We start from the raw sequence: 25,988 nt of genomic DNA, 5'->3' as shown, positions 1-25,988 counted from the left end.
GTGGAAGTAGGTTCATTTCCCACCTGGGACTCTGGAGTCTACAGACAATATTACTTACAAAGACTTAAGAAACAACTATTAACTCTGCATGTTACTTGCAGTGTGTCAGAGACAGGTCTATTACCCAGAAATGAGATCCATTGTGAATGTGGAGTTAGCATGGTTTATACCAAGTAAGGATGTGGCATACCAGCTGCCAGTCTGTTTTCATTTTCTGGCTTTATCGGGGGGTGGGTGGGAAACAAAAACAACAACAACAAAACCAAAGAAAACCCCAATACCAAAAAGCAAACAAAAAAAAGAAACAACAAAAAATTACCACAAACAGAGAAAGAAAGAAACAAAAACAGATAAAGGACAGAAAGAACTTCTATTCAGAATATTAGACAAATCAACCTGCTGTGTTGAAAAAGTATACAATTTCCTCAGTGATGATGGTAGGTTTTAAATCCAAATAGCAGTACAGACCTGCCTTTTTCAAACTGCATAGCCTGAAAGTAACATAGCAATTGAGGATAACAAACTAGGCGAGCATTTTTAGTTTTTCAATTCATTTTTGTGAGGGTGTTAGTTGATTATTAATATCATAGAAAAGTGTTTCTATGGTAAATAATTCTTTTGGCAGTGCAATTATAAGATATTGTTGAGCTCAAACTTCACAGAATCATAGAATCATTTAGGTTGGAAAAGACCCATAAGATCATTGAGCCCAACTGTAAATGTAGCACTGCCAAGTCCACCACTAAACCATGCCCCTAAGCACCACATCTACCCATCTTTTAAATACCTCCAGGGATGGAGACTCAACCACTTCCCTGGGCAGCCTGTTTCAATGCTTGACAGCCCTTTCAGTGAAGACATTTTTCATAATATCCGATCTAAACCTCCCCTGATGCAGCTTGAGGCCATTTCCTCTTGCCCTATCCCTTGTTACTTTGGAGAAGAGACCAACACCCACCTTGCTATAGTCCTGTTTCGTGTAGTTGTAGAGAGCGATAAGGTCTCCCCTGAGCTTCCTTTTCTCCAGATTAAACAACCCCAGTTCCTTCAGCCTCCTCTTAAGATGAGTGCCCTAGACCCTTCACCAGCTTCATTGCCCTTCTCTAGACATGCTCCAGCACCTCAATGTCTGTCTTCTAGTGAGGGGCCCAAAACTGAATGCATCATTCAAGGTGCAGCCTCACCAGTGGTGAGTCCGGGGGCGCAATCACTTCCTTAGTCCTACTGGCCACACTATTCCTGATACAAGCCAGGAAGATGCTATTGGCCTTCTTGGTGACCTGGGCACACTGCCGTGTAAAGCCATGTAAACATACGCAGACATAATTCTGAGTAATTATGTTTGTGCCTGTGTAATTTCTTTTTTTTTTTTTTTAAATATGGAGACTTGGAGTTCAGTATATGAAACAAAGGTACTACATATATATCTGCAATTCTATTAAGATGGGTTTACATCATGGTAACAGAACTAGCAGTGTCTGTAAGATCAGTTCAAACCATCCCAAAGCATCTATGTACTGGGTTTGCTAAAATCAAGAACAAGGTCTGAAAGTTATGAAGTACATTTTGTGATTTCTGAATCCATAAGTTCACCCAGTTAATTTTTTTTGGTTTTGTTTTGCTTTTCCTTGACTTCAGCTCTGAGTTTTAAGACCCTATTTGCTGCTCTGGCTCAAGGCTGAGGTAGAGGTTCATTGATAAGGTTTGTGATATAAACCAAAGGATTGTTCTACTACAGATGAATATAGCCTTTGCCCACCCTGGAAAACTTCAGGAGGAATTCTGTAAAAGACTGTTTTCTTTTTTTTTCCCTCCCCCTTTTTTTCCTTTCTCTAAGTCTCCTTTAGAGTGGGAAGAAAAACTTTTTCTGGTACAGCTCTGTGGCCTGGGGTGTTTAAATGGTACTGGATGAAAGGAGCGCAAATGATTAAATTGCCATGAAGTGGTGCTAAATCAGATTATATATATCTATATTTTTGTGGTTCTTTGTCTTTTTTTTAATTTTAGCAAACACTCTCCACGTACATGCAGTCATGTAATCAGCCAGAGGCAGCATTCCTCTCTAATTTTTTTAAGAATATGGTTTGGGAAATGGTCTTATAGAAAAGGTATTTGATCATATTACATGAATGACTTTTCATATAATCTGTGGTTCTAAGCTTATGCTGTTCTTTAATGACTATTATTTTGTGGAATTCTTTTTCTGACTTATAAGGTCTTCCACTTTGAGTACTAATTACATTAGTTAATAGGTAGTAGTGCTAATTATATGCCATTTTTTGAAATACACTGTTATTAAAATCTTATGGCCTCATACTATCTTCCATTATTCAGTAGTCAAGTATCTTGAAAGGAGATAGATTTCAAATAAATCTGTGGGAAAACAGTATTGTAGCTTGTCCTGTCTCTGGTCCTGTGTAGAGCAGCATAGCTAGAATGTGAGCTGATCTCAAAGACAAATACTTGGAAACCCATTCATATTTGTATAAATGGTGCCCTTTGGTGAAACATATTTCCTCTCTATATTGGTACCAAAATCTCATCTCCAATAAAGCAGAGGAATGAGAAGATACTGGCCTGCCCAAGGGGAAGGAACTGTGGGACAGTCATCAGTATGATTGGATCTTCAGGGATTGGCAGTCAGGCAGGCAGCTGCATCTGCACATACAAGAATTCTCCCAGTTCTGAGGGAAATATTTATCAAGAATACAGTAAGCTTATCCCCTCCTTTCTCATTTTTAGCTCAAGAGGGTACAATCTGTTCATAAAGATTAAAGGGAATGTCTCGTTTTGCCATTAGGTATCTTAGATTGTTCACTGCAGAAGCATAGAATGAATGTTTTTAATGCTCATTTAGCTTTGAAAATTGCATCACTATCTAGGCAATGAAAAATAATGGTCTCCATTCACAGTCAACAATGCACAAAGAAAAGTTAATTTCTGCAAAATGACTGTCATTTAACTTTACCAAATTGAACTTAAACCTGTTTCTTGGATGAACAGTTCCACTACTGGAAAACATGGCTGGTGATTTTATACCGCATCATCTATTTTACATTCCTGGTTGTACTTAGAAATAATTTTCAGAAGTTAAAATTATGGATATCCAAACCTCTCATAAACTGAAATGAGAGACACTGAACATCAATAGGGTAAGACATTCAAATATGGCACTAGTTCATCTACTTGGAAATGGTATTCAACAGCAGAGCTCATAGGATTTTGAAGTGTTTATGTTTATACTGTTTATCATTTTATTTGACAAGGTATTAGAGGGAGTTTGCTGAATATATGTGTTTGTTCTTTGAATGTACTTGAAGCATGCATTTAGGAATTTTCTTTTAAACCTTGGAAAATAAGGAGGCAAGGAACTGTGTATGAATTTGGCCATTTTTCCTTCTTGCAGGCATTTGTTAGAATAGTTACTTCTGTTCATAATTTGTTAATCTTTCAATTATCTAACAGCATATTTATTCATGAGCCTTTTAATGTATGGTTTGAGGGAGTCTGTGTAGTGAGTCACATGCGTGTTTTTTATGAATTTTTTTCCTATGGATGTAATTTCTATTGATAGCACCAGCTGCTGGATCAAAGTTTTTACCTGTCACTCAGCATTCTCTATGCCCACAACAATCTGCACTGTCACTGGTTTTAGCAATATTTGAAGTCTCTCTTAGCTATAGCTGGACATGAAATGGGATTTCTCAACCTGCATTTTTTTAAAGTTTTTTTTTTAGGTTTTGTTTTAGATTTAGTGCTTCACTGGAATAAAGCCAAACTTTCCATTAAAACAGCTTAAATAAAGTTATGTTACCTCCCAGCTGTGGTGGACAGTTATCATAGGCTGTCTGACAAGCTAATTGCTAAATTGCAAACACATTATTTTGTTTCTTCACAGCATTTGAACCTCTTGGTGGTACAAAACATTGGTTTGGAGGTTTGGACTGAAGGAGAAATGATTCTGTAGCTGGTGGCTGGGGTTTCCTCAGGGATGTAGGAAAAGCAAGGTCAGGTTACTGTTGCAGTGAGGTTTCTTTGTTCTCAGTTTAATCATTTGGGCCCAGGCTAAATTTAATCTATGACAAAAAGAACTAAAAATGAAGGAATCCCTAATATAAAAATTCCATAAACATAACCTAAATACAGTAGCTCATTATTAAAAAGCCCAAGGAATTACTTACTAAAACATACTTGCAGGTTTTGTTTAAGGGCTTCCATTTCCCTCTCCTCCTATCTTGTGTATAATTTCCAATCTTAAATGCCTCTGTTGAATAATAATATTTGCTTATTCGTATTAATATGATTAAATTAGTTGTTTCACTTAACTGATTTTACTTCATATATTGTTTATGCTAAATTGTCATCAGTTCAATTTTTAATGTTTATGTGAATGTTGGTATAAGTTTTAGGAATAAATTTCTTCTATGTCCAATTAATTTCTTGCTGCAAGCAGTGAAACCAGTATGTTGTCTCAGCACATGCACTGTAAGTCTCATTTGCTGAATGATGACATTGAGCACCTTTTGAAAATTCTTCATTACCATTCAAATGTCCCTTTGCAATTAACATAGTGTAACTGTAGAATTCAGATGTTTAAATCATTGAGAATCAACCAAAAGCCACAGTTCATATCAAGAAAGCTCCAGATTATGCTATCCACATCTGTGCTTCTGCAAAAAACCTACTGCTTTGAAATGTTATGAAAAATCTGAGCATCCTTACACTGACCTTTAACTTTGTTCCTCTTTTGTTCAGTTTAGAATTTTTTTTATGAATGTTTGCCACCAGAGTGTAGTTAGTTTGTTTTCCAATAAAGCACCATTTAGATGTTTTGGGTTTAGGGACAGAAAACCCATTTAGTACATCAAAAATATTCTATAAAAGCAATAGCACTGTAAAAACTACACAGAACAGAAAGGGGAAACTAAATAAAGGTGGGGGGGGAAGCAATTTTCTCTCCAACATCTTGTAAAATATTATTTGTTGGGCAACAATGCTATAATCAGGATATGGCGGGGAAAAAAGATAATATAAAATGGCACTTTTTGATTGTCCAGTTCTCCAGGGAATGATTTGTACTAGGAAAGCCACCTTGACTGTGGATTATAATTTGTACGTGGTCAAATACTATTGAAAGGCAAGAAATATTTTTTTCTGGTTATCTCCTATATCTGACTGTGGAGATAATGACAGTTATCCCAAATATGGCATGGCAGTAATAACAAGACTGGACTTGGATGTAAAATACTATGCTGAATGATTTTGCAAGACTGAAAGTATAGGTTATTTTCAAACCGAATTTGCAGAAATTTTCAGTAAATTAATAGCTTCTCTGGCATGTAAATTCTGTGTTAGTGCTTTCAGGTACAGGAAATTAGTTGAAGCAATTGTGTTTTGTTGTTGGGCCTCAAAAACTATAGTTCAGCAGAAAAGAAAAATTCTATCCCTCCTTCATATTTCCATATTTCACATTCATAATATTAAATTTAAAAATAATTCACCATGATTTTCTATGAAATAACATGAGCAAACAGTCTGGAGTAAACTCTTCCTTTCCGCTTTATGTCATTGGTATAATTGTGTTTTCTGGAGTATTGCACATTGTAGAATCTAATTTTAACTTTAGCTTCTACCTACAGGCAATATTTCCAGGAAATAAGGGCTAGATAGCCAAAAGAGTATAGTTTCAGTTTGGGAGACTCCTATTCTGAATATATATTTCATAAACATACTGCAATGAATGGCACAAGAAATTAAAGAAATAAGAATAGCAATAAAACCAAAATTTGTATTGGAATAACTGTAGCAGAAAATAGGTTGCAGATAGAATGTAGTGCTAAAGAGACAGCAGTCATATCAGGTGTATATGTTAGTAATGCAAATGTTGCAGAGCCAGGCATGATGATGGCTCCTTTTGATGGCATCTGTCATGCCTCAGGAAAACCAGAGAAGATATTTTCTTATTCATGGTAGTTTCTACAGTTTAGCTGTCCAAAACGGTAGTTCTCTACTGCCTGTAAAAGCAAAACTGAAGGCACTCTAAGGGCATCTGAAGAGTCAGTCTGAATCCAAATAGAATTTTTAAGAATTAGAAGCCTACCTGCTGCAGGTATAATACTATGTTATATCTTGTGTTAAATATTTTGACTAGATTCTATTATAAGCTTTGGCACTGAGCTCAGGAATAATGTGTTCACATTTTATGTACTCGGTCACAGGCAAGGGTTAATCCAGTATTCCTAAAATGCAGTTTAAGTTCACTATGTAATATATACAAATTCAGATTAGTTTTTAAAACCCTGAGAAGGCAACCCAAGCAATCCTAATTAAGCATCTCTATCTTTCTCTGTCAGCTGCACTCAAAATTAATGGACATGTAAGGCACCTGAATTCAAACAAGGGAAACAGTCATGGTATAACATTTGACTTAGTTGACTGTTGGTTTTTATTCCTTTCTCAGCTGCTTGGATTTTTTTTATTCCTCCTACAGCAACTTTTATAAAAATGAAAAGCCTCTCGTTTGGGGGGAGTGGGAGGGAAGAATCAGGGGATGCTGGAGATGGGATGCACAGAATTGGATAACAAGAGCTGAGCACAAGGTCCACATGCCATAGTGATTCATGTGATTGCGTTATAACAGTTCATAATAACCAAGCTCTGTCATTCTTTATAGGCCCAATTTTCTAGTTAGATTTTTTTTAAAGCATCTCCTCATTGTGCAGTTGTTTTATTGAAATGACCATAATAACTGAGATATTTCTCCTGAGTTATTAAAGTTAATTTAGAATTCAACAATGTGAACAAGTAAATCAAACTCAGTATAATTAGTATTACTTACTACTTATATTGGATAGTGTCTATAACTCCCACTGAGGTACTGAGTTTTCGTTGTGCTGTGCGTGATGTAAACAATCTAAATAAAGCATGAGTGCATTATCCTGACAATTAGATTTCAGAGTGCCCCAGGACAACTTTTTACAATCCCTTAAGCAAATCTTAATCCACTTTATCTCCTCCATGGAGAACATTCAAGATGAATTAGACATGCCTCCAGAAAACAAAGACCTAGTTATGAATTCCTGTGAGGAAGGTTAGAATCATGGCTTGAACATGAAACTGAGACACAGGAGACCTGTGTTTTGTTCTGTTTCAGATTTTCTGTATGACTCTGCTCAAGCCTGTCGTGAAGGCATTTACCAGGTAGATGTTGCAGCACCTGTTTATTGGATGCTGAGTTCAGGGAGAAGCAAGAGTGGGCTGATCTGTGAGGGAAACCAGAAGACAGCAAGGCATGCACGGTAGCCTTGCTGGCAAAGGCAAAGACCCATAGCACCCAAACAAGAGGAGCAGAGGAGGTCTGTGATGGTAGCCAGGCCCAACTAATATTCTAGATCACTAGAGTCCACAGTGATGAGGCAGATCTGATATCAGGCCAGGAAGTCAAGTCACAGTATGAGGGTCAGGATCCAGCCAGTGGTGGTATTCAGCTATCAGTTCAGTGGTCTCCAGGTAAGCCCATAGTGAAAGACAGGTGCAGTGCTGCTTCATCTTGACACTAAATCACAAGTCAAGGTTCAGACAATGACAATACATGGCTATGCACAGTCAGAGCTGATTCAGCTTAAGTGTAGTTCCTGAGTGAAGGGGCATGGACCCCACTTCACATGGACCTTTTCACAGTAGTCTGATCTAAGTTACAAAGTTGCATCGCATCAGAGCTAATTTTGAGCATGGACAGCTAAAGCTGTAGAGGTGTGTGTGTGATGGGGGTGCACTGGCTTATGACAGCTGGGTGTCTAGGTTGAATACAAAACCCCGAATGGAAGATATCTACTAGAGAAGTAATTGGTGCTGACCATGAAATGCGAAGCCTATGACCTAATTCTTTCCGTCTCCTGAGTTAGCAGAGTCAAGAATTCAGCAGAGCACTAATTTGAGACATCTGCCAATTATCTGGGATAAATTAAGCAAACCTACCTTTCTTCTGAACCCTTGGCTTCTGTATTGTGCCTGTTGTCAAATGAGTATTCAAATATGGGTTTGCTCCCTCTTTCCTCCTAGATAGCTCAGGTTTTGGTGGTGATGGCCTTGTATCCTAATGTATATTCTCATCCAAGGTGAGGAAGGTATGGTTTATAATTCCTTCACATGGGGATCCCCTTTTCAGAGGGAGACATGATTGCAGACAGATCTTCCTAATTCAAGTACTGAAAACATCAGTAGTCTAACAGACAGTGTTAGACCAGCAATGCTTTCTCTCACTTGGCCACGTTTTAAAAAAGAAAACAACTGCAGATGCATTTGGTCAAGGGACCAGTCTGGTCAGTAAACATAGCTATAGGCTTGAGGTTTTTGAGGATCTTAGCTGCTGCTCAGTCTAATTCCTCAACTGTAATGGAGCGGAAGTATAAAGAAAGCACTGAGATGCTCTGATTGGAACACTTCTGGGAAGGCACATGGAGAAATTTGTACATTGTTGTAAAAATGAGGGCCACCTGCAAGCGTTTCCTCCATATCTACTCTTTTGCAGGATATGGCTTTTAATCAGTGTGGTGGGTTGTCCCTGTCTGGACTCCAGGTACCCACCAAAGCCACTATATCACTCTATCACTATTGGGGACAATATAATGAAAGGCTCATGGGTTGAAATAAGGACAGAGAGAGATCATTCACCAATTACCATCATAAGCAAAACAGACCTAACCTGGGGAAAATTAATTTTATTTCTTACCAATCAAATCAGAGTAAGGTAACAAGAAATAAAAGCTAAATCTTAAAACACCTTTCCCCTACCTCTCCCTTCTTCCCAGGCTTAACTTTACTCCCAATTTTCTCTACCTCCTCCCTCTGAGCTGCACAGGGGGACAGGGAATGGGGGTTTCAGTCCATTCATCACATGCTGCCTCTGCCACTCCTTCCTCCTCAAAAGAAGGACTCCTCACAGTCTTCCCCTGCTCCAGCATGGGGTTCCTCCCACAGAAGTCAGTCCTCCACAAAATTCTCCATATTGGGTTCTTCCCACAGGCTTCAGTTCTTCCCAAACTCCTCCAGCGTGGGTACCCCACAGGATTACAAGTCCTGCCAGCAAACCTGCTCCTGTTTGGGCTCCTGTCCCCATGGGTTCATAGGATGTGCCAGGAGTCTGCTCCAGCGTGGGCTTCCCTGGGGTCACAGCCTCCTTTGGGCATCCACCTGCTCTGGCATGGGGTCCTCCACAGGCTGCTGGTGGATATCTGCTCCACCATGGACCTCCATGGGCTGCAGGGGGACAGCCTGCCTCACCATGGTCTTCACCGTGGGCTGCAGGCGAATCTCCGCTCTGGCACCTGTAGCACCTCCTCCAACTCCTTCTTCACTGACCTTGCTGTCTGCAGGATTGTTTCTCTCACATAGTCTCACTCCTCTATTCCAGCTGCTGTTGCCACAGGTATTTTTCCTCTTCTTAAATATGTTATCCCAAAGGGACTACCACTATCGCTGATGGGCTCAGCCTTGACCAGTGGCAGGTCCCTCTTGGTGCCAGCTGGCACTGTCTCTATTGGACATGGGGGAAGCTTCTAGCAGCTTCTCACAGAAGCCACCTCTGTAGCTCCCCCGCTACTAAACCTTGCCACATAAACCCAATACAGTCAAGCTCTAATTTTTAGGATTCACTAGCCACTTCCATACCATTGATACTGTGGGATTCTATGTCAGAGTAATTTATGGTTCTCATAGTTTTCATTTGCTTATAGTTGTATCTGAAAGTTCTTCAAGATGCCATTTTGTATGATTAAAAAAGCTGTTCAATAATAAAATATAACAGAGATCTTTTTCTAGTCTGCTACAAAAAGCTGTGATTAGCAATATATATTGATTCACATGCTTTATTGTTTCCTCCGTGTGTGGCTTTTATACATCAAATCTTCTATCTCCATGCCTCAGAATTCACTTCAATACCCTGCGTAACCTAGTTCACATCTTTCTAGATTTCTGAGTGATAGAATTTGGTTGTCATTTCCCTAGAGGTAAGATAATGGCCGTCTTTCCTCTGCTTCATTTTGCTACTTCTGGGAAGCAATCATTCTACCTCTGCTCTTCATCACCCCAAGAAATGTAATGTTGAGGGAATATTTTTATCAATTCCTTACTACAGATATCCACATCTGTTTGCCCCCTTACTGATGTCTTGTCCTCTGTGAAGTTCTCTCTGACTATCTTTTTAGTAGTTCTTAGTGGATATGTAATCATCAGTAGACCTGATAAATAAACATATAAATGATATCTCTCTCTCAGCTTTTCTTCTTTCTCCCTTCCTCTGATGACAGCTTCATTGTCATTCCCATCTTCTAAGCTCACTAGCTTAACATTACCTTCAGTCTCTCTTTCTTTTTCTCTCATTACCAGCTAGAATGACCAGCACAGACACTTTTTTCCATTCGCCTTAGTGATTGAAAAATGCTTGGTTTCTGCACCTTCCTTGCACAGTCAATCTAAAATAATGTTGCAGGTGGCCTTGCCCCCTCAGTACTGCCATGGTTTTCACCTTCATGTCTGTAACATTAAAACCCATGCACTTAAATGGCAACTCACTCTATCTCCTGCATGAGCCTTCATCTTCTGTCTTGCTTTATGCTGACTCTTTCTTTTCCTTGAGAAGTACTTTATGACAAGGCAAGAGTCTTAGTAGCATGAATGCACAGTAACACTAAGATGAATGGAAAAAAATACAGTTCTTTCAGAAACACAGAGTACCCTGGATGTGGCTCTGTGTCTCTTTGGCTGTTCATGTCTTCATCTTCTTCAATATAACACCCAGAAGGTGGAGTTGTCCTCTAGTTAATGAAGTACAGCCGCCTACCGTGTTTTGTTTAAAGTGTTTGTCTGAATAACCATATATTTCAGGAAGTATCCCATTTATCATGAGAACACATTTTCTTCTGACTGCTCATAAAAAAAATTGTTTCCAATTCCACTAGTTCAACTGGGATTTCTTCAAACTTGTAATTCAGATTTGCAAATTTAAAAATCATTTTGTTCTTTACATTCCACATTTGCCAGCTGCAAATAGCCATATTCATCTTACAGTACACATTAATAGTAAGTAAATAGTAACAAAGATTAAAACTTATAAAAATGTGAGATTATTATTTTTCCCCTAGGGGAACATGCAGAAGTACCATCTGGAGCACGGAGGAATTTTATGATTCTATGGCCATTTCTATACACTAACTCTTTCTCAGGGAGTAAACTTTAACAGTTTGCATAATCTTTTTTATTATTATTATTTAGGAAAGTTTTTATTGTCCATAACAACAATTCTTAATGCTCTAATTACTCTTTGAGCTTTTAAATTTTTATTTTCCATTTTTATTTCCATACATGTAACAAGGAAAGGTTTGGAAAAAGAATTTTAATCTTATGCTTTACCTATTTTAATTTTATCAAGCTAAATTTTTTATCATAACAAATGTGCAATCAGAAACCACTCAAGAGAATGCATACACATATGTGATATTTCATAAGTCTTTGGAATTAGTATATTCCTGAGTTGTTCCTGAAACACAGAATTTGGTACTGAGAAACAAAAGTACACAAAACCAAAAAGAAACACTTGCCTGCTGCTTATGAATTTATTTTCTTTTAAATTGCATAAGGAGCAGAAGAGATCTGAGTCTTTATTAAATGCAGCCTGATAGTTGCCTGAAGCCATGCTGCTTTTTAACTCATCCTAAATATTACACTGGTCATATTACTGATATGGTAGCATATTACTGGCATTAGTTACAGGCTTTTGGGAGCATATTCAGACATCATACAGTTATGTGACTGTTCATGTGTTTACTTATTCTTCATATTGTTTAAAGGACTACAGTGGCTTGCAAGCTCAAAATAGAAATGAGTTCACTAACTCGTTAAGGTGCTTATCACTGATAAATGTATCATTTTACAACAAAAATGGTAACAGGTACTTCTCTTCCCCATTGCATTGTCTATGGAATACAGAAAGGAAATATTCAGAGACCACTGTTAAGGTAGCTTCTTGATTAACCTAAAGAATTATTATTAACTTTCAAACAGCGAGGCCATTTAAGGCACAGTTTGCTTGACGCCAAAGGGAGGATTTATGCAGAACTCACACCTTATTAGTGAAAATATCTATGAAATATCTACTTCTACTTCTGCATACACCAGTAGTGTGTCTTGCTGCCCAAAGCTTGAATAGTCAGAGAGTAGCTGCTCTGGGCTGATGAGCTTCAGGGATGCAAGTGCACAGCGGGCTTCTAGGGACATCCCTTTCTTTTCTGCCCGTGGGCATGACAAGGTTCTAATTTAAGAAGACATCATTTCTGTGTTGATAGTCATAAGAAGTTGTAGTTAAGGTATAATTTCTTAGGAGTGTTTTTCTGACCATTGTTTGATGTTTGTTCACTGTAGGGAGATTTCATGAGTTTTATTTGCAGAGGGAAAATCACCTGGTTGTTCTTATTACGTTCAATAAGAGGATGTTACTTCACCACAGTCCTTCTGTTACACATAATCTTGTGGGTCATAAGAGGTGGATTTATCTTTGTACTCAGAGAATGATTTTAAAGAAGATCCTCCAGCTTGCTCAGATGCAGAGTTCCATAGCAAATCTGGAGATCCACAAATTTGTCTCCTTGAAAAGGGGGTTTTGCCATACGTGTTTGTTGCAGATCATCTTTAAAATGATGGAGTTTAAGTGGATAGAACAAATCTGTTATGAATATCATCTTCAAGATGTCCATCTGGTTCTTTGATGATGAGCCAGGCAAGGCTTTTCTCCCCATGTGTCCAACATGAGCTAACTTAAATAAGCTTATTTATTCTACAAAAAAACCCAAAGGTTTTACATTTAGGGTCAACAGAATGATTCTAAAACGTATAAATATGATTCTAATTGGGTCTTCTTAACAGAGATGTTTGCAGAAATATTCAGTATTCCAAATTTTAACATAAAAATCCTTTCATATTCTTTATTCTGAACATCTGTGACAGTGACAATTCTATTTATGACTCTTTTACCTGGAAATAAATTTAGCAGTAGTTGTCCCAGAAGGGCAGTTTAATATCCTCTGTCTGAAAAATCTAAACCTGTTGTGTGATAAACTCAAGTTTACTAAATGCTGAATAATATATGTCTAGTATGCTGTCAGTGGACAAGTCAAAATAGGGCAGGAAAAGAGTGAATGATGCTGCTAATCTGCATAGCCATTCTCTGTTGTCTGTGACTGAAATTCAATCAAATTCATAGTTCTACTTTCTTCCTCTGACAGGGAGCATTAAGCAGAAATTGACATATTATGCTAATCCCATAGATTTCTGTATCTGGTTTTCCAATTCAGTCAAGGTGCTGATGCCTTTTAAAACAATTAATTCCAATTCCTTTGTATCTTCTGTGATTGTAAATAAGGGATCAACATAGTTACTGTGCTATAAAGCACAACAAACCCAGAATGTTAACACCTATGAGAAAGGAGAATCAGGACCAGTGTGGTATCCTGTTTTGTACATACATGAATGCTACAGAATTCAGACTCAGATTTTGAGCATCTTTTCTAAAGGTTTTGGTTCAGTCTTTGATAAAGATACGGATCAAGTGTTTAATTTGGCTTGTGCTGTGATTTTAAAATCTAAATCTCTACTGTGAGAGATGAAGTTGTGTTTAGTCCATATGCAGACATCCAGACATTTTTCTGTCATGTCTTTCAGTGAATCTGATCTCCTGTTCAAGGGGCTGATTCTGAATTGTCACCAGTTTTTGTTCAACACAGGAGGCTAATGGGTGGATAGTGAAGAGAAAGGGAAGATGATTCATGCTTCTTTTTTGATTGCTTTATCTTTTATTATTTAGCAACCCAGATCAGCCAGAGAGCTACTGGAAGTTGCACTATACAGCTTGTAACTCATTCAGGATTATAGGGATCATAGCAATACATTTCAACTTTTCTGTTCTAGGCCATGATCTACAAGAGTTAGCATACAAGAACTGCACAATTTTTATTTCACTCAAATTTTTCTTGACACATTAACTAACCACTTTTCTGCTGCTCTAAATAAACTGCTTAAATATCATTCACATATTACTGTGTGTAGTCAGCTTATTTGGCTAGCCATAGAAAATTCTCCATTCTTATGAGTTTGGAGTTAATAAATTCCTAAAAGACTTTGTTTTACTCAGGAAGTGAGAACAGTTAGTAGTTGCCAATTCTAAAATTTTCAGTAGAGCGATATTGAACAGTTTGTCTGCAACTGCAGCATGAAAATTAAATAAAGGTAAATGGAGATGTACTTCTAAAGGATATTAAAGTGAATCCATTAGGGGTCAAAGCAATCGCTAAATTGATTAGACTAGACTACTAAAATAAATTTTTCCAAATCAATAATTATTATGGAGTCAACAAATATGTATGCGTTCTTATGCTTCTTTCTTTCTATGACAAGATTATCCCCCTAGTTGACTAAGGGAAGCCTGTCAGTGCGATCTTTTTGGATTTCAGTAAAGCTTTCGATACTGTCTCTCACAGTATCCTCCTGGACAAAACGTCCAGCACACAGCTGCATAAACACATACCACAATGGGTGAGCAATTTGCTGGTGGGTCGGGCTCAAAGGGCCATAGTAAATGGGGTTACATCAGGCTGGCAGTCAGGCATTAGCAGGGTTTTACAGGGATCCATCTTAGGGCCAGTGCTTTTTAGTGTCTTCATAAATGACTTGGATGCAGGACTGGAAGGAATACCAATTAAGTTTGCTGATGACACAAAATTGGGAGGAGCTGTTGGCACTCTGGAGGGCAGAGAGGACCTGCAGAGGGATATGGACAGACTGGAGAGCTGGGCAATCACCAGCTGTATGAATTTTAACAAGAGCAAGCGCCAGATTTTGCACCTGTGGCACAGCAACCCTGGGTGTACATACAGGCTGGGGAATGAGAGGCTGGAGAGCAGCTCTGCAGAGAGGGACATGGGGGTTCTGGTTGATGGCGAGTTGAACATGAGCCAAGAGTGTGCCCTGGCAGCCAAGAGGGCCAACCGTGTCCTGGGGTGCAGCAAGCCCTGCATTGCAGCTGGTCGAGGGAGGTGATTGTCCCACTATACTCTGCGCTGGTGTGGCCTCACCTCGAGTGCTGTGTGCGGTTGTGGGTGCCACAGTACATTAAGGATACAAAGCTACTACGGAGTGTCCAGAGGAGGGCCATGAAGTTGGTGAAGCATTTAGAGGGGAAGCTGTATGAGGAGAAGCTAAAGTCACTTGGTTTGTTCAGCCTGGGGAAGACTGAGGGGAGACCTCATCACAGTCTACAGCTTCCTCACAAGGGGAGGAGGTGGGGCAGGCGCTGATCTTTTCTCTCTGGTGACCAATGATAGGACCCTGGGGAATGGCAGGAAGATGTGCCAGGGGAGGTTTAGGCTGGGTATTAGGAAAAGGTTCTTGCACTGGAACAGACTGCCAGGGAGGCAGTCACAGCTCCAAGCCTGGCGATATTCAAGAAGCACTTGGACAGCGCCCTCAGACACGCAGTGTGAATTCTGGGGTTGTCCTGTGCAGGGACAGGAGTTGGACTTGATGATCCTTGTGGGTCCGTTCCAACTCAGGACATTCTACGATTCTATGTGTAATTGAACCACTGCCTTGGAATTTATACCAATGTGCATCGAAAGAATGCTCAAAGAATTCTAAAAAGAAAGGTTTTTTCTCTGTGTTCCAGCTTATAGATAGGTGTGTTTTTCTTCCAACTAGGGCATATAAATTTCATCTGCAAGATTCGTAAGTATGATGGTGCCATTTTTTTAAGAAATAAAGATTATATTCTACTTCCTGCAATCTTCAAATGTTGAATACAGTCAAGTACCATGGAAGAGATTCCTTTTTCTACTTTTGGGGTTTTTTGCCTTTGTCAATCATATTAAAATTGTAATTGAAGGTATATAGGAGCCACAACAAGAGAGGCTGTCCAGAGAATGGAAGAAAGCAATGTATTCTGCATATCTGTACACCCAAACCTTCGGTCTCTAAGTTTTTTCCTGCCAAAAGCCTTCTGGGTGGCTTTTCCATTTCTACTTCTACCTTTTTGTTTGTTTGTTTGTTTGTTTGAATGATGCCTGGAATATTATAGGAATTGCCATAATACAAATAAATTAAAATGAGAATTTTCCATATTGGAAAAGCTTTGATTGTCTCTACAGCAGAGTATGTGCAAACTGTAAGAATGACCTGAGGAGTGACCAGGCTGGTTAGTTGTCAGTACTATGCCTACAGCATACAGAGTCCAAGAAGATGTAGTCAGATTAGAACAGAAGGATGAGAGAATAAGACATGCTGTATATGGTCTATATGGGAAATTTTATATTTTCAAGGTCCTTATTTAAAATGACACATGAAGATTTTCCGCAACTTCTGCTTAGATAATTTTCATTTTAGTTTTTCTTTTTCTTCTCTTTTTTCATAATTTTTTCCACTTTACAATCTCATTCTTATTAAAATTCTCATTGATTCTTTTTCCAGTATTATACAACTTCTATGTGTGTATAAACAAGAAAAAGTACTTCTGCCACAGTGCCTGTAAATCTGTAAATGTCCTCATTGGCTAGTGTTCTATCCTTCTATCTCATAAATTCAGGACAATGTTTTGGTATGGTAATTTTTTTTAAAAAAGGCAACTTTGTCTTTTTCCAAATTAGTAGCCAAAATGCTTGTGTGGCAATTATAAAACCGAATCTTTTGGGTTCCAGTATTTGAAGCATCATTTTCTAACACAAACCTAACCTAAAAAGAATAGAATAAAGTAAAAAAGTGAATTACTTATCATTCTTTCTTATTATCTATGTATAAAATTGTATAAGAAACTGGTACTTGAGTTTCTGATATATGAATGACCCCCACCTTAATTATACACTTTCTCCTCCAAAAGGCCTGTTGAACTTCACGTTCACAATAAAGTAATTAATTATTTCATGCTGCAGATTAAAATTGAGTTAGAGAGCAGCAAAGCCACATTTCACAATGGAAGTACAGCTGGTCATGCTCCAAGGTCTCATAGAAAGAAGTTGTAGACTAATATTTAATAAGAATATTGGCTTTTTTAAAAAATAAAATACAGTTCACAGTGACACTGAAGAGGTAGGAACTGTCTCATGTATCCACCTGGCAATGTTGACGGACTGAATTAGTTGCCTCCAGTAAGATTCCATTAAATTATCTTATATCTTTAAATGCCAATGCCATGTTGGAAATTAGTAGGCACATCCTCTTGGAATAATGCAGCAAAGTGGCTAAAGAATGACCTAATAATCTGTGTGGATCTGCAAGAGTCAGATTTTGCAGGATGTGGAGCAAGCATTTTGATAAATCTCTTTCAATTATTGGTTATGTGTATTGTGTACTCTCTCTGTCTATGCAGACATCCAAAATCTCCAGATGTTAAGGTTGCATCTTCTGTGAAATTATATTATGTTTATTGCATATAAGCCATAAGCCAAATGCTTAGACTTCAAGTTTAGGTTTTGTGCTATTCAATGCCTAAACCTTAACAAGTATTTTGGAATCTCTGGTTCTAAGTAGTGCTTAGGTACTATGACGAATGGTCCTATTTAAAATATAGAGGTAGACAGAGTCTGGAGAGGTACTATCCTAGGCCCTCACCATTTATCCAGTCCTAAAGTGGTTTTCTGTTTTGCAGAGTGAATTCCATTTAATAATATTGATTTCCTATTTCAATAAAGGGAACTGTCATCTAAAAGGTGGATGAAATATTAAGGCTCTACTAGCTAATTAGATAGATAGATAGATAGATAGATAGATAGATAGATAGATAGATAGATAGATAGATAGATAGATAGATACACAGATAAATACTGTGCAAATAAAAAAATTATTGTCTTATACAGGTTGTATTTAATTTTGAAAGCTAAATAACTGTAAGTTAGTTTTATTTATGTGTAAAACAAAATCAAATTATTTTTAGATTTTAAGAACCATGGAAAAAATCAATTTTTCTAATGTTAGCATATTCTGTATAACCATTGATTGCTGTGAAAACAGGCAATCTGTTTAATGCCCCAGTAATTCTGAAACACCTGAACTCTTCTTCCTCCACACACCACCTGAAAATTCACAATACTAAGCACCCCTTAAGGGCTGGAAATGTATTGCCAATTTCAGCCTGGAGGGGATTGTAACTAGCATTGTAAAGCCCTGATGATAATTTTTTAATGGAAAGCCTGAAATAACCTCAAGTACCACCTCACTAATGAGATTCTATAATACATAACCAGTCTAATTTGAAACTGAGAGTCAGTTATCAAGGAATACATTTGTAGAGTTAATATTGTTAACCTCTTAATTTTCCTCTACTCTTGGATTTGAATTACAGTTTCCTTTCAAATAAAATCCACTGATGAGACACCTAATGGTTTTCTGCTTTAATTTTGCTGTTCTGATTGCTTTTACAGCTGTCCCCCATAGTCTTTATGTTTAACCCCCTTGCAGAGTTCTTGCAGTGAAATTGTTACAGAGATCAAAGTATAGTCCTGATGTCCGAACTCTTCCAACTACGTTAGCCTCTTCATAAACTGATTAGGAAGACCATTACAGGGGAAATCGCTATCAGCATGGCTTACATTAAGAATAGAGCTAGTGCTCCAAATGTGTTGTTTGTCATCGCTCTGAGTGTACGTAAACACTTGCAGCCCTGTCAGTTCCTTAAAAGTAGTAAGGGTCTTACTAGGCACTGACAGTGTTGCCATGGAGTCATACTTCGATTTCACAGCAAAGCTGAAACTGATTTCCAGATAATAGCCAAGTTAGAAAACAGAGAGAAAATGAGAATGAGTAAACAAAATTCCAAACTGTCTACTATTAGATTTGATACCTATTTTTTCTGTCTTTCTATATCTGTTACAGATATAATAGTGATGTCGTTTGGGGGTTTGGGGCTTTTTTAGAAGCAAAAAATATAATTAAGAATTCAGAATGGGGATTATTCTTTCAAGGAAAAGAAATCAAGTGCTATACTGCATTATTCTCATTTGTGTGGAAACAATGAGGCCTTTTAATATGTGAATCTCCTTAATGGGTCTGTCTTGAAATTGTGCCTGTATAGGGGATAAAAGCTCTGTTATTTCTTCATTAGCCTGCATCTAGTAGTTATGTTTCCCAAAGCAATTTGCAGCATCCTCTTCCTTTCATTGTCACATTTGATCATTTTAGAATTTGCTCTGAAGACACGATGATGTCCTTATGTGTGAATTTCAGGGTATAAGCCAGTACATTCAATAATCTCTGTTAAGAAACTTAATCAGAATCTAGCTGACAAATGATACGATCAATGCCACAAAATTAATCCATAGTAGAACTGCATAATAAACAGAAGATTACACTTTCTGTGCCAGTTAATGTTCTATAAATTCCTGCTTTACTTCAAATGTGTTATTAAACTTTCTCATTATTGCTATACAGTTATCATGGTTTGATGCTTTAAAGTATGAAACACAGTTTTATTTGTTTTGTGATCTCTTTTACTAGTGGCTAGCATTCAGAAGCTTCCTGCTGCATCCGTTTTAACTGACATCAATTTCCCCATGAAAGGAAGAAAAGGAATGGTTGATTGGGCACGAAACTCAGAAGACAGGGTTGTCATTCCAAAAAATATCTTCACCCCTATGTCAACAGGTAAAGAAGCATATCAGCATGTTAATTTTGTGCTCGCTTTAACAAGGGAACTCAGAATCTTTGTCTCCTAGGACCACTGTACAATATAGAAGTGGATATTTTATCCATCTTCAAAAGAAATCCAGTACTCACAGCTTATCCCAGAGAGAAATGATAGCGCTTAATTTCAGCATCTTGAACAAAAAGTGCTAGACTTTATTTTCTATACCAGAGGGCTAATGCTAGTTATTATGCACAGGATTCTACCTGTGGTGGTATGAGGTGACCTGAAGTGCAGCTCTGTTGAACCCCCTGAAGCAGCTCCACTCCAACAGACTGGGCCATTCCAACAGGTCACCTTTACCGAAGGATGCTCAGCAGACAAATTACCCTGGCTTCAGATACAGTTTACAAATATTGTTGCAGTGCAGATCTGACATTAGAGAATTTCGTTGCTAGGCATTAAACTCTAAAGACAGTCTTTAAGGATACTTAATTATAAAGGTAAATGAACTAGCATGGATGTCAGTACACAGTGATGGATTTTTTTGAAAATTCTATTTTCAGTGGTTTAAATCTTTTGATATATTCCAGACAGTGACACATCTTTATGACAGACTTCCAGGATATAATTCAAAATGATAATGATTTATTTAAAATAAAATTTCTACTGGAGAGATAAATGGTATTCACAGTTTTTTATGCTGATGGATGCTTGGGAAAGTTTAAAAATCTTTTTTTCCTTACTCTTTTCAGAACTAGACGAATCAACTGTATTTGTACTTGGAGCAGTGTTATACAAAAATTTAGAACTCATTTTGCCCACTTTGAGGTAAGAAATTTCATAAATACAATATGAATTAGACTATTTCAGGATCATAACTACACTGCATGTCAGGATAAAAGCAGATAACCAAGACTGATATTGTTGGACATTTTTTTCCTGTGATTTAAGACACATGTATATTTGTCTTTCCTTCGTGCTTCATCATTTGTACAATAGAAATAGCCTTTTTATCAAATTGGCTTAATTTCTATTTTATGTAATCTGTATTAAGCTTAATTATAGAAATGTTCAATTAGAAATATGCACACTGATCTACATTAATGCTCAGGCCACTTATACATGTGCTTCAAACTACTTTGTCCAGTTAGTACAAGTTAACAAGTAATGTCATCTTAACCTGATGTACTAAGGTTCCCTGCTCTGCTTCTCCAGAAGTCTTTCATGGTAGTTTTCCAAGCACTTTTTCAGTGCAAGTTGTATTCAGAAGGGACATCAGAGCTATAGAGAGGATCCATTTTAGAAACAAGATGTGCATGTGCCTAAACAGCTGTGGTATGTCAGTTATGAGGACCATACGCATTCATAAAGAAATAGGAGGGTCTCTTGTTTCACTTTTTCCTTTCTGTACTTGATAACAGACAATTTGGAAATAAACATTTCCCGCCCTCTTCTCAAATTACTGGTTAAGATAGTTTCATGGTCCATTAATACTATCTTATTTCACATGATCCTGTGCACCATTGGTCTATTAATGTCCTTTTACAGTAAAAGAAACGGGTGCAGATTGTGTCATAATAGCTGCTAATGGATTCACAATAATTAGAAAGCATGGTAATTAGGAAGACGCCAAAAATCCATTTGAAAACAAAAAAGTTGCAGTCCTAAGAAAAAAAACCACTTCCCAGTAAAGTTTCAATGTAATGTGCAATGAGTAGCTGCAATGTTGGGGACAGAAATCACTCTGAGGTAGAGCACAAATTGAAAAGTGATGTCCTGGCAGGGCACCTGGAAGCCTGGGTAGTGCTGGCAAAAGCCATCTATGCTTAAGGCATGGTATAAATGACAGCTCATCCACTTCTGAAATGTCACTAAACACTTTCCATTTATTGTGCCAGCTCCTGAAATTAGCCAGGAAGGAAGAGATGTTTGTGAGAGATATTTTTTCTTCTCTTCTCTCGTATTCAAAGAAACAGAGCCAAATAGTTATTGTAGTCAGTCCTTCGAGACAATCTGCCAACCCTAGGAAAATGTTGAGGTGGCCATGTACATTTCAGACCTTTATATTGTAAACCACAATCTATGATCACGCCTTTTTAGCTCTCATAGGTCAATAGTTTTAGTTTACAGAAAACAGGTATGAACCTTGAATGATGTATATTTACTAATATCAAAAGCCTTTCAGGGCTTTTATTTCATTTGTTAGAAAAGTGAAATTTATAGGCCTTACTAGATTTTCCCTGGAATCAGGTAGCAGGAATAGGGGCAGAATAGGGACTTTAGAGCAGAAAAGTGCAGCAACTTAAGTACTATGAACTATGAGAAAGTGCATCTCAGTTCCCAATTTTTTTTTCTTTTATGTGTAATGCTTTCAGCTGATTACTGATTTACACAGCAAATTTGACCATTTCTCTGTACAATTCAGTTCATAGAGAGGTTTTGTGAGCTCCTAAAGCAAAATGGTCTAATAATCTATGTATATCTATTCATAAATGAAGTCTTTAGAAATTCAAATATGAAGATATCCCACTTTGCCTCTGAATATGTTCAGTATTATTTGAATCCAATTCTCAGCTGCCCAAGAAAAGGAAACAAGCACTATTACTTTCTCTTATGTATGTGAATAAAGAATAAAAGTCATTATTAATCTGTGATATTAAAATATAACACATGTTCCCTGGTACCTCTAGTCTCTTCTTTCTTCAAAGTACAGCACCTCAGTACTCATCTGCACTTATTTAATATTTATAATGAAGTTATACTGAAACTTTTACAGCTTACATCACCAGGAAGTATATCACACTGAAATTCTTTGTCTACGGCAGTCATACTCATAATTTGATCTCATGACCTATAAATAGTACCTCAAAGGTGGCACAATTTCAAACTGTTTTCACAGAATCATTGAACAGTTTGGGTTGGAAGGGACCTTCAAAGATCATCTAGTCCAACCCCCCCCACCATGGGCAGGGGCATCTTCCGCTAGATCAGGTTGCTCAAAGCCCCATCCAACCTGACCTTGAAAATTTCCAATTATAGGACAACCACAGGCTGTCTGGGCAACCTGTTCCACTGTCTCACCACCCTTGTCATAAAAAAAATTATTCCTTATGTCCAATCTAAACCTACCCTCTTTCAGTTTAAAGCCACTGTGACATGTCATTGTCACTACAGGCCTTAGTAAAAGTCTCTCTCCATCTTTCTTATAAGCCCCCTTGAAGTATTAAAAGCCTGCAGTAAGGTCTCCCTGGAGCCTTCTCTTCTGCAGGCTGAATAACCCCAACTCTCTCAGCCTTTCTTCACAGGAGAGATGTTCCAGCCCTCTAATGACTTTCATGGCCCTCCTCTGGACCTGCTCTAATAGGTCCATGTCTTTCTTGTACTGGAAACCCCACAGCTGGATGCAGTGCTCCAGGTAGGGTCTCACAGGAGCAGCACAGAGGGAGAGAATCACCTCCTTCAACCTGCTAGCCATGCTTCTTTTGATGTAGCCCAGGATATGGTTGAGCTTTCTGGACTGCAGGCACACACTGTCAGCTCATATGCAATTTGTCATCCATCAGCACCCCCAAGTCCTTCTCCACAGGGCTGCTCTCAATCCCTTTATCCCCTGGCCTGTATTGATACTGGGGATTGCTTCAACCCAGGTGTTGGTCCTTCCACTTGGCCTTGTTGAATTTCATGAGGTTCACATGGGCCCGTTTCTCAAGCTTGTCAACATCCCTCTGTATGGCATCTTTCCCTCTAGCATATCAACCGAACTACTGAGCTTGGTGTCATCTGCAGACTTGCTGAGGGTGCACTCAATCCCAGTATGTCATTGATGAAAATATTAAATACTACTGAATGAATTCTGATGCATTCAAGCCACTTTAACGTTCATTCTGATGGAATTCTGAATTGGAAAAAAGCCGCAACTGTGGTTAGTGCTGAATTTATTGAGCTATTATACTCTTTGCAAAAATTAGAACTGCAATGCAGGTTTTAAAGGAATATTTATTACTGGGTGGTTTATCATTTTACAGTCGTTCAGGTCCATGAATGAAGTGGAGGTTTCTGTACATCCCACTGCATTTCGAAAAGGTTTATGTTGTTTGCTTACATTTTTCAATGAAAAACTATCATCTTACAAGGGCTTATATTGATTACTATTTGTACTAATCTTATTTAACTGTAATAAGCATTATCGTGATAACCATTTTAGTGTTGAACATAGTGCAATTCTTCACTGCAACAGCATTGTGTATACAGTAAACACTGTAAAATGTGAAGGGAGGTAACATCATCTAATTTTTATATGATACCTAGAAGTGTGGTAGCTACGCACAATGTATGAATTAAAAAACAACCTGGATAAGCAACTTATGTGATGCTGTTCTAATAAAATGACAGTTGTAAAATATGTTAATGGTGGGAATAAAGGTAAACAAAATAATAAACCAAGGTAAAATAAGTAAAGTGGACTCATGTTTGCATTCAAAGGCCACATCATTTACACCTTGACAACCTGATAAAAGAGGTGATTACTACTGGCTGCAGTTAAATATCCAGAAAGCTTTACCACCTCCCATGTGATTTCAGTCCCTGGCTTTACAGTAGTTAGGGTGAGAGTAAAGTAAATGATTGTATGATACCTGCTCTTTGTAGTTTTCAGAAGAACAAAGGTGACATACATTCCCATACATTCCTTAATGTCAGCACTAAAAGGTCTGCAAGCTCCTGCATCCTCACAAGGAACTTCTTTGTTTAAATTAAACAAACAAATAAAAAAAAATCTCAGTATATCTTTGGGGAAAATCTTTCAAAGCACCTAATCACAGAATCCCCATCTGGTACACCACAGGTGTTCTGTGTGTAAAATGAGGATTTCATTACCCAGGACAGCCTATACAATATATTTCACAAACTCCAAAATTAGCTTCATTTTACCATATGGGCTTGATTTTTCTTGTTTTTACTGGCATAGAGTCTGTTAAAAGTAAGTCTTATAAACACAGTGTGAGATGAGAACTTGGCAATTACATTAATATAGAACTTTTTGGACACAGTGTTTAATCCTTGTGGTACACGTGTATTATTCAAAGCATTTTGCCAGGACTGTTTAAACAAGAGGTTAGGGAAAAGAAAAGTACTTTATTCTTCCTTATTAAAATAGAATAATTATTTTTTTTCCAGGCACAAGTAAATAAACTTCATCTGATTCTATTTCCTAATATACTTTGCTGCAATGCACTGTTCTGGTAATCTCATAGGGACTTTTTAAAAATCATATACTGAAATATTGAATATTTTGAGCACTATAGACTGAATATTATTTCCATAGCTCTTGCATCTCTGAGCACATTTATGTTATTGTTAGGTTCACAGAAAATTGATTCTCAGTATAATACTCATCTAGAAGATATTATATATAATTCCTCTCCTGGGCACTCCAAAGGAATTCATTGCATATTGTCATACTGTAAGATAGTCTTTAACTTTTCCTTTAACAAATAAGAACAAATAAAGAATTAATGATTTTGCTGTAGCAAGCCTTTTTTTTTCCGGTCACTTAAACAACCACCATACTTTTCCTGCTATAATTTCCTGCATGAAATGTTCTCTTTCCCGATTTGAAACATCATTCCTAACCCCCTGCTTCAGATGCTGTACAGCCAAAAAAGCCCTTAAATTTCCTTAGGTCAGCTTTGTTAGACTCAGGACAGAGTACCTCAGGTGGGCTTTTACTGCGTAGCATTACTGCTATAGCATCCATAACTTTTCTGTAATGTATACAACATTTACACATTGAACTAAAACTTCTTTCATGCTGTCTTGAGATAGCCACATGCCTTATTCATAAGTTCATTTTTCTTGAGCAACCTACAGTCATTCTAAAACAAAAAGAAAACCTGAATTTCATATCACATAATATCAATATGTATACACTTATTTAAAAGAATACCCTAAAATGTATACCCAGATAAAAAAAGAGCTTAGTAAAATAACTCTATTTATTAATATTGTTATTAATTCAGATCCAAACAAACACTAGAACAGCAGCTCTGGAAGCTTTTCTTGAGATTTTACTCAATCAAACTTTGTTATCTTGAATCTTCAAGGATTTATTCAAACATACTTTCCAAGGAATTTAATATATTTTTTGAGTTATTGATTGTAAAATTTGACCCTGATGTGTGTTCTTCTGGACAGTCAGCAGAGCACCATCCTGTATAAGTATATTTCTTATTAAAGATAAATTTTAGATTTTTTTTTTTTGATGAAGAGAAAGAGGTAATGGTGAAGTCACTCTCCACCTGTCATAAAAAATCTATAAGATAATGCAGTTGCT

General features: G+C 37.5%; 1 protein-coding gene across 3 annotated transcripts in view; it reads left to right on the top strand.

The window, feature by feature from the left end:
* Positions 1 to 25,988, top strand: part of ADGRB3 (adhesion G protein-coupled receptor B3) — a 462,905-nt gene that overhangs the window by 243,496 nt on the left and 193,421 nt on the right. For all 3 annotated transcript variants that reach the window (XM_064447845.1, XM_064447844.1, XM_064447843.1), the window contains exons 13-14: positions 19,528 to 19,674; positions 20,410 to 20,485. In XM_064447845.1, the coding sequence (XP_064303915.1) occupies positions 19,528 to 19,674; positions 20,410 to 20,485 (223 nt within the window). The remainder of the gene's footprint in view (positions 1 to 19,527; positions 19,675 to 20,409; positions 20,486 to 25,988) is intronic.

The sequence above is a fragment of the Phalacrocorax carbo genome, chromosome 3, assembly GCF_963921805.1.
Source record: "Phalacrocorax carbo chromosome 3, bPhaCar2.1, whole genome shotgun sequence".
Taxonomy (NCBI): domain Eukaryota; kingdom Metazoa; phylum Chordata; class Aves; order Suliformes; family Phalacrocoracidae; genus Phalacrocorax; species Phalacrocorax carbo.
The sequence above is the reverse complement of the archived record's forward strand: the minus strand, read 5'-3'. Positions and strand labels throughout refer to the sequence as shown.